Source organism: Stegostoma tigrinum, chromosome 11 (genome assembly GCF_030684315.1).
Source record: "Stegostoma tigrinum isolate sSteTig4 chromosome 11, sSteTig4.hap1, whole genome shotgun sequence".
In the NCBI taxonomy this organism is placed as follows: Eukaryota; Metazoa; Chordata; class Chondrichthyes; order Orectolobiformes; family Stegostomatidae; genus Stegostoma; species Stegostoma tigrinum.
Window position 1 is genome coordinate 62360133 of NC_081364.1, and position 9769 is coordinate 62369901.

Here is a 9769-nt window from a genome sequence, read left to right on the forward strand (position 1 = left end):
TTAATGGCTGAGTAGGTAAGGTGGGGCAAGGCTGTTGCAAAATGTTTGTGTTCATTTTCAATTCAGTACACACATGAGAATTGGAGAGAGAGCGATTGAAGATAACAGTAGCCAGTCCAAAGGGAGAAATTTAGGAATGGGAAGTTAGAAGTGGGACGATTGGAGATTGAAGATGAGTGAATGCTTGACAGCAGTAGCTACCTGCTCCTAGGATCCAACCTAGTCTCTCCACAGTTTGCTGAGGCTATTGAAGGTCAGGGATTAACTTGATGACTCTTTGGTGTAGCAGACAGCGTAGAATGTTACCTCAAAGTACAACGGAACCTTGATCAGATGGTCAAATAGACTGAGGAGTAGCAGATAGAGTTTAGATAAATGTGAGGTGCTGCATTTTGGTAAGGCGAATTAGGGTGGGACTTATACACTCGATGACAGGGTCCTTGTGAGTGTTGCCAAAGAGGGAGACTTTGGGGTGCAAGTTAATGGTTCCTTGAAACCAGAGTTACAGGTAGGCAGGGTAGTGAAGGTGTTTGGTACGCTTGTCTTTATTGGTCAGTGCATTGACTGTAGGCGTAGCGGTGTTATGTTGCAGATATACAGGACATCAGGCCTCTTCTGGAATACTGTGTTCAATTCTGGTCTCCCTGCTATAGGAAAGATGTTGTGAAACTTGAAAGGGTTCAGAAATAATTTACAAGCATGTTGCCAGGGTTGGAGGGCTTGAGCTGTAGAGAAAAGCTGAATAGGATGGGGCTATTTTCCCTGGAATTTCAAAGACTGAGGGGTGACCTTATAGAGGTTTATGAAATTGAAGGGCATGGATATTGTGAATAGCAAAGGTCTGATTCTGTGGGGAAGTCCTAAACTAAAAGGCATAGATTTAAGATAAGAGGGGTAACTTTTTCGTGCAGAGGGTGGTGTGTGTTTGCAATGAGCTGCCAGAGGAGTTGGAGGAGGCTGGTGCAATCATAAACATTTAAAAGGCATCTGGATGAGTACATGAATAGAAAAGGTTTGGAGGTATATGGGCCAAATGCTGGCAGGTGGGACTAGATTAATTTAGGATATCTGATTGCATGGACGCGTTGGACTGAGGGGACTGTTTCTGTGCTGTACAGCTCTATGACACAGAATGTTTAACTTGAGTTTGTTAATTCTTTACAGGTTCGCAGGCAGATTCCCTTAATCACGGGGGTCACAGCTCTTCATCCCCGGACCAGGCACAAAAGGGCCTCTCCCCAGAGGAGATTGCACGGCCCCTATCCCCAGACAGTCCGGAGATAATAAGTGAGCTCCAGCGTTACGCTGAGGCAGCAGCTGCCAGGGAGTCCAGCGACCGGCCTGGCACCGTCACCAGCACACAGGGAGACCACAGCAAACTGAGGCAGGCCCAGCCATCTGACCAACTCCTAGGAATCAACAGTTCGGCCTCGGCCCGTGCTGCTGCTACCTTGAACATGCCAACAGCAAGTCGCTATGTGGACTGGACGTCAGGCGCTTTTGGGATGGACATGAGAGGAGGCAAGCGCAAGTCTTCCTCTCCTCCTTTAGAGGACCACACCCGGAAACAACGGCACTCAATACCAGCACACAACTACTCTCTCCCCGCTGGCTTTAACTTATCGTCTGTTGGCTTGAGCCCCGAGATGTCTGGGCTGGCTGGTAACTGTCCGACTCTGTTAAACCCCCTGTACAGCACGGGGAGCCCCTACTACACACTGCCTGGCTTGCTGGGAGACCCACGACTGATGTTCCCCATGACTACTGACCCACGACTCGCTGCTAGCACTGCTGGCCCCGCTGCCCCTACCTCAGCCACAGGCACCGCGGCGCCCTTTATGCTGAACCCGACCTCGACCCTGCCCACAGGCCTGTTGCCTGGCCTGCATCATCCCTTCGCCCAGTCTCTGCTAAATGAGCCCCGGATGTTTGCCCCATTCCCGGTGCCTCTGCTCACCAACAGCCTGCCAGCCGGCGTGGGACAGACCAGCAGAGTCTTTGCACCATCGACACCGTCATCTTCCAGCTTCCCAGCTCCAGAGTTCCTTGGCGCCACGGTTCCTCGAGTGGACCCACCCGCAGGCTTGGACACTGCTGGCAGCTCCGATGACGATGTCATTGAGGTCACAAGTAGTAACACTGGCTGACTGACTTATAAGGGACAGGGCTGTTATCCAAATCTTTTTAAATAATTAATTAATAAACGTGTCACTCACCCGAATTTTATGGCCGATGACTACCATTGTAAATGTTGTCTTTTTTATGTTTTTTTTAAATTATTGGCCAAGTGTTTTTTTTAATCTTTTTTAAATAAAACTTTACGCTGGATTTTTTTTTGGCTCCATGCCTGGAAGGTATTTTTGCCTTCGTTTAAGAATTTTATCAACCTCTGACTTAAGTTGAGCAGGAAAGGTGCAGTTGCTTCCTATTTTTGCTGGAGACAGTGGTGTCATCAATCTCTTTAGAGGGGCTGGGTCACAAAAATTGATTGCCCTGTTGTCAGTTTTTCTTTTGTGTGTTTTTATCGGAGTTAGTGTGCAAGTTGCTGACCCTGGGTGAAAAATAGAATGGAGAGTTCCCATCTGTTTACGGGAGAAGAGGATGTGGAGAGTGTTTCAACTTTGGGACAGAACAGGATTGAAAGGCCAATAGAGAATTTATCCCCTGACATTTTAGAGGCTAAATGCAACATGCTGTGTAGTCTGGAAGGTTTCGGGCGCTGTTCTCAATCACTGAGCCTGTTGTAATTGTTCCAAAGATAAAGAGATGTCATCTCCCACTATGATACATTCTCAATTTTGACTGGTCTGAGAGAGTGGGCTTGACTGCCTTGCTGGAACCAGAGAATCGTATTCAAATGAAACAAAGGAGGAAAAATTGAAGTGAAGTGAATGAAAGAATCATTTTTGTTTAGAGTAGTGGAAAGTACCACTGAGCAGAAAAATGGGAAATTAATTGATTGCCAGCTCCTATTTTATGTTCTGCAGAATACCATACGTCCTGACTCTTCCTTAAGGGTTGTTAATTTTGAATATTAGATCTATCTTTCAAATGCTGTTTGCTACTTGGATTGGGTTAATGGATAATTGGGCAAAATTATTGCCAGCCCATGAATGAAATGGGGTTAGTGAACAGAGGAACCTCTCTGAATTAAACTAATGCAGTTGATGTTTAATGTAGAATATCTTAATTATCCTCTGGAACACCATGAAATGCAGTGTCAAATCTTGCAGCAGACAGGCCATATGAACTAAATCTGTAGGGTATTGGTTCATTCAGGTAAAACTTCAAACTGGTGTTTTTACACTAATGTTAAACCCAGAGGACCTGTGGAAGGTTTCCCAGTTTAAGGGTTTGCTTTAAAACTTAAAGCTAGCATTATTAATATTTTTTCTTTTGTAAGTAAATTTCACTTTAACTTATTTATAAACTTGGGTATTTATTATCACAAGTTTCTATAGTACAGATGTTTTGCTTTTAAGAGGGAAAGGGGGATTATAATTCTGACCAAAGTTCAGCTAATATTTGGACCAACTGCAGTCAGACCAAACAGATTCTGGTTCCTTGGGTCAAGTGAGAAACAGTAGTTTATTGGTGGTCATATTGGAGCAGTCTGGCTGTCAGCCTGTAATGCACCCCTAGAAGGGATTTAGTGAATAATATATAAAGATAACTTCTCTTTTAGATGTTTTCTGTAGTTTAGAAAATGAATGTGAGACATCAGTCATTCCTTAGTTCACTAACTTTAGGTGACCTCATTTACAGTTGATCTCAGGGTCACTGATTTGGTATAAGCTGTTGTTTGCTGCATTTACACCACCAGCCAGACAGGGTATGTGTCTCGGTTGTTTCAGCTAGAATGTCAGGAGATTATGAACATAGCACCAAGTTGGCCATTTCCAGAGAGGAAAAGGTGAGAAATGGAATAGAGGTTCCAATTTTCAAATTGGTTCTGAAGTGTGGTCCACTTTGACATGAGAGTGGTGATTCAAATCCCTGGTCACTGATTTAGCCCGATTGTAATTCCTAAGGCCCGACTTCTTCACCCCAGACAGTCAGTTGTTTTAATTTTCCCTATTGGTAAAACATGTTAAATCCAAACATTTGCAAGTTTTCCTGGTAAGAATTTTACTTTCCTTATGAAGGCAGCAATCCACTGTGATGAGCAGTGTTATGGACACTGATGACCTCACCTGCTTAAACCCACGAGGTGAGTGTTGGAGGGCTATTCCACCACTATATGTATCACCACAATTTAGATTTGTGCACCAGCTGGTGACTACATGCTGGCACTTGGGGACTGGAGCCTAAAGTGGTTATAACCAGTAGTAACAATCCAAATGTTTGCTGCCCCTGGTAGTATGACGTGATTTTTACCTAAATTTGAGAGTGCTGTTGAGGCCTGAAGTGCCAGAGATTAGGTTTGCTGTAAGCAATCCTGCGAAGTTTGCCTCTATTGTGTACAGCCTGACAACCGACTACTAATTTAAGGCCATGGTCATGGTGCTTTATAAGTTGTCTTATTGGTGCTGTCCCTGAAACAACTGAATTCTGAAGCTCACTATTCTGCAGGCTGAACTTTAAAGGTGACGTGAAATGCAGCAATATTGTCCCCGGAGTGCCATTTTCCCCATTTCCCTTCCCTTGTCTCTTTTTTTCCCAGTTCATTCAGTTTACAGATACACAGCTAGAGCACTGACATCTGTGAAACCCACTCCTGAACAAGGCTCCCTTCTGCCAGCCTGCTGAGCTCGGGCAGGGGAGACCATTCAGAGTAAATATGTTTCACTTTGTTTATTACGATAGTGTAAATAAAAGAATTTAACAGGATGTGTCCAAGAAGTCGGGTGTGATCTGATTTGGGAAATGTCATCATCACAATGTGTACTGTGGCTAGTTTGAATTTGATTTTTTACTTTTAATCATTTTCTCAAGTCCCAAGACTGTTATTTGGAAATTGTTGCTATACGAGGTGGATAATGTTATTAATCAATAGAAGCCTTAGATATATTAGCTATGCAAGGTTTTTTTTTATGTTTTTGTTTGTACATAGTGCAGATGGATGAATTATGAGGGGGCTTTAATTAACTTTTTCAAACTACCAGACATGGGACCCCCATCTGTCAGCAAGTAATGAAGTTACCAGCTCTCCAGTGATAATAATATTGTTTCTGAAATCCTGTAACTGTTGTAAGATCCACATTAGAAGGGTCCGTGGTGGGGGCGGGAGCTCCGAATTGTCATTACCCTGTTATTGAATTACTCTGGTCAACCCTGAGTTTAAATTGAATAAGGCCTTGGAATGGTTCTTTTTGCCTGGGGCATGGGATTCAGTGTGAGGCTGGCTGTGAAATCTACTAGTTAGTCTTGGGTATTTGGTTCTTGGCAATTTTCCATTATAGCAGTAATTGTGATAATACATTTGAGTTCCTTGTTAAACTTTGTTCAAGTTTGTAAGCAGCCTCTATCATTTGTTTTATATGCACGAAACTCAGTCTTTTGCTGTATTTGCATTTTTTTTGAGGTGGAGTAACTTCATACCTTGTATGCACAAAACATCAAATCATGTTATTTATTAATATTTGGTGCATGTCCAGTTTCTGACTATGCCATAACCTCCCAAGCCACTTTGTATGTTGTTCCTGCTGTTAATGCAGTCTTCAGCCTACTGTTTCAGTCAGGTGAACCTGCTTTTAAGTGATGAATTCCAAGAACCTGCTTTCCATATTAAAGGAGGATGCTGGTTCTGGAAATGTTCGTGATGTCTCTCATGGCTGGGGACACTGATTTCCCTGTGTGTACTTCAGTTCCTTCAGGGCAAGATCCAGTGATTGCAATAGTTGCATTCTGTAGTCTTTTCAATGAAAGAAATTCATTTAACAAATCCTCACAGTTCTATTTTAACCATGAAAATCACTGCTACAATGCTGGCATGAGTGTCCCTTTCTGGTATCTGTAACATGTTTGCAGACTGTGTTAATATACTGAGGCCAGTGCTATGCAAATACTGTTTGTCCTGAATGCCATTGTGTGTTACACAGGTCAGATTGTGTTGAGAGAATGTCATGATTTCTTCACGCTGAGAGATTGGTGACAGGAAAGTGGTAACTTCCTTATGTAACTTTCTGTATCTCTTGTCACCCATTGTTTAGTGCTTCCATTGTTTTTCATTGTTAAATAGTCAAGTGTGATACATCTGCAAGTACAGGTGTGTTGTCTTCTGCTCCTGGAGGGCTGTGCACTGGACATGATCTTGTCTGTTTGTTTGCTCATTGTCATTAAATGAGGAAATAGATTTAATACGTTGCAGTCAAGCCCCAAAGACTGTTACCGTTAGTTATTGAGGGAGTCTGCAGTACTAACTGTCCTTATACAAACTGCTGCTCTTGCATGTGAGATGGGTGCAACAGTGAAGTGATACTGCCACTGCACCAGACAGGCCTGTATTGGTTCTCCTTGTGATTCCTTCACTGTACAGGAGGCAAAGTGGTTCGAGTTTATTCCCCCTCTACTTTCACCCCTCCCGTAAAATATATTGAAAACCAGTTTGTTCAAAATAAAGACTTTTTGTAATTAAATGTTATAAGTCTGTAAACTGCCTAATGGACCTCTTGTTTTTATTTTGTAAAATGAAAAATAAAGACTAGCTCCTTTTGTGTGTTGGTAGAGAAATCCTTTGCCCCAGTGTGTGTATGTGATGCTCCCAAACAGATTATGTATTATGCTGCTTCATTCATGACAAACATACCACTCATTTGTTAAGGCATCTTCTGCTTATAGCCTTCTGTCTATAGGCATGCATACAAAATAAATTGCCAATCTGCAAGTCAGACCATTGGTAGTTTTGTGCAGCATCAAAAGTCCTAATGGAAACATTGAAAATTGGAGGTTGAGTTGGCCTGCTCAGCTGTTCAGTGGGATCATTAGCTGATCCATGCCCTTTGATCCCTTTTAGCCCTAAAAACAAATCATCTTTCTTGAAAGTCTTGAATGTTTTGGCTCTGTTTCTAAGGCATTCTAGGCAAAGAAATTTCTTTGCTTATAATAAGTCTACTCCTTATCCTGAGATTGTGACCCCTGGTCAAGGGGACCATCTTTCCCATGTGGGTCCTGCCTACCCCTGTTAGAATTTGGTCAGTTTTCCTTCCTTCTAAACTCCTCAAGTGAATATAATCCTAACCAAGCCAGCCCTTTCCCCATATGTCAGTCCTGCATCTCAGGCATCAATCTAGTAAAACTGCCTTGCACTCCCTTAACAGACAGAACCTCCCTTCTCAGATGAGAATAAAACTGCAAGCTGTTCCGGTGTGGTCTCACCAAGGCCCTATATAAGTGTGTCAAGATCTCTGTGGTTCTGTATTCAAATCCTTTCACTATGAAGGCCAACATACGCTTTGTCTTCACCACCTGCCTGCTTACTTTCAACAGCTAGTGCACAGGTCTCATTGAACTCTATTGTCTGAATGGCAATAGATTAATCTGCCGACTTGTTTTGCCCACAAAAGTGGATGAACTTGCATTCAGCCAGATTATACTGTATCTGCCTCATCTAAAGCCCCTGCCGCATCCTCCGCAGAGCATCATTGCCAACCTAGTTTTGTCTCAACTGAAATGATGTGCAGTTTCTGCATCTAAATCAATATATATAGTAAATTAGCTGGGGTCCAAATATAATGCTTGCAGTTCACCACTAGTCACTGACTGCTGCTTTGGGAAAAGACTGACTTATTCGTTTTCCTGGCTTCTTACGAATAAGTCATTGTAGGGCTTTTCTAGACCAGAGAGAATCCTTCAAGTTGAGGCTAAGATGTCAATTCCCTCCTGCCAATAGCAACGTACTTTCATCCCAGTGAGATTTCTACACAAGCTTATCTGAAATTCGGCCACCGGCCTAAAGCTTGCAATGGCCCTATTTAACCCCTAACTTTGTGATCTCTAGTTTAGATTAGATGTTGAAATTTGCACCAATGTTTCCACATCCCTCCGTTATCCTGCCCTGTTGTAATTTTCTCCAGCTCCTCTGCCTTCCGAGATGTCTGTACTCTGCCATTTCTGCCCTCTTTGTCATCCCTAATTTCCACTCACCTGTCATGAGACACACATCTTCAGCTGCCTGTGTTCCGAGTTCTGGAATCTTCTCTCCAAATGTTTTAGTTGGTCCTTAAACTCACCCTTGAGCTTTTGGTCATCTAACATAATAGACCCTTATTTAGCTGTTAAAATTTTAATGATGACAGTCCTGTGAAATACTGTGGGTTACTATGATAAAGATACAAAATTATTGCAAGTGAATTACATAAAAGTTACAGCACAGAATCGGGCTATTTGGTCCAACCGGGTGGTTGTTTATTTTTAATTACATCTAGCTTTCTAGGCCGTTTAGCATGTATTTTGTTTGTTGTTCTCTTGTTCTCATGTATCATCCATATAACAGCATCTAAACTATTAGCCTCAAATATGCTTTGGTTTTGCTTCACATTTTTGTTTGAAAATGGCCTGCAACCTGGAAACCACATCCTGAATCTTGCAGCAATCATTTGGCTCCTGGTATAATATTGCAAACGTTGCTCATCTTTACAAACTTCATGTTTCACTCTGTTTCTGGTCGTTTTAGAATGTAACAAGATTCTGATGGGTGAAAATGGGGGCCTCATACCTTTTAATTTTGTGCAATGCATTCAGGCAAGTCAGTACCTACGTAAATACAGGGTCTGAGAACTTAGTATCTTACTCCCTTTGCTTTCCTAAAGGCAGGTTGTGGTCCCAAGAGATGTCACCTCCAGTCCCTTAAGCAAATGGATATATTTTGTGTTAACAAGCAACTTGCTCACAGCAAAACACTGGATCATGCACTTCTGGCAAAGATTTCTGTCAATTTGAGAATGGGATCATGAGTGAAAACGTGTTCTCTATTATGGCATCAGTCATGTTCAGTTACCTTTTGGGAATCATTGCCAAAATCTTCCTAATCTCTAGCTCAGTGTATTTTTTTAAAAAATCTGACAGCATGCCATTATTTGATCTAAAAGCCAATTTTCACAGCTTTGTGCATTTTGCTGACAATGCTGTCTGTTATCTCTAAACTGCAACAATGTTGTCCTCAGCACCTGCTGTTTCACCATGGCAAATATGCTTTTACATAGCTTACTACATACTTCACTGGCCAACTGATATTTGGTTCAATTCAGTATGATCTAATTCTCCAGCATCTTATCTTAATGTAATACCTTTAAACTCCCAAGACATTTTCATTGGAGTATTCAAACAAAACATTCTAACACCAAGGGGGTACTAGGTCAGATGCCTGAAGTTTGTCAAAGGGGTAGGATTTAAAGAGTGTAGATACTTTCTACTGTTCAAAGGTATTATGTACTTCTGGAGCAGGTAGGACTTAAACACAAGTCATTTGGTTCAGAGGTAGGGACATTACCACAACAGTCCCCAGTTTTATAGAACACCTTAAATAAGGAAAGCGTAGTAAGGAGGTGGAGAGATTGGGGACCCCACCAAGGCTGTAGCTTCTCATAGTGCAGCAATTAAAATTTGGTAGTATACAAGAGACAAAGTCAGGGAACATTTGATTTTGAGATGGGGAGGGTGTTGAAGGAGATTATGGAGTGAGGGGAGAGGCTGGTGTTTTACAAACTTGGATGAGAATTTTTAAAACAAAACAAAAGTTGCTTGCTTAGGAACCACTGTAGGTTAGTAGTGACAGGCTTCTCGTTAAGGCATACAACAGTTTTGGATAACAAGTTCATGAATGGTAGAA

At 42.1% G+C, this 9769-nt stretch overlaps 1 protein-coding gene across 2 annotated transcripts in view; it reads left to right on the forward strand.

The window, feature by feature from the left end:
• rad54l2 (RAD54 like 2) overlaps positions 1-6595 on the forward strand; it is a 117531-nt gene extending 110936 nt beyond the window's left edge. For both annotated transcript variants that reach the window (XM_048547353.2, XM_048547354.2), the window contains one exon: positions 1165-6595. In XM_048547353.2, coding sequence (XP_048403310.1) covers positions 1165-2147 — 983 coding nt within the window. In that variant the 3' untranslated portion in view covers positions 2148-6595. The remainder of the gene's footprint in view (positions 1-1164) is intronic.
• Positions 6596-9769: the final 3174 nt, after the last annotated feature.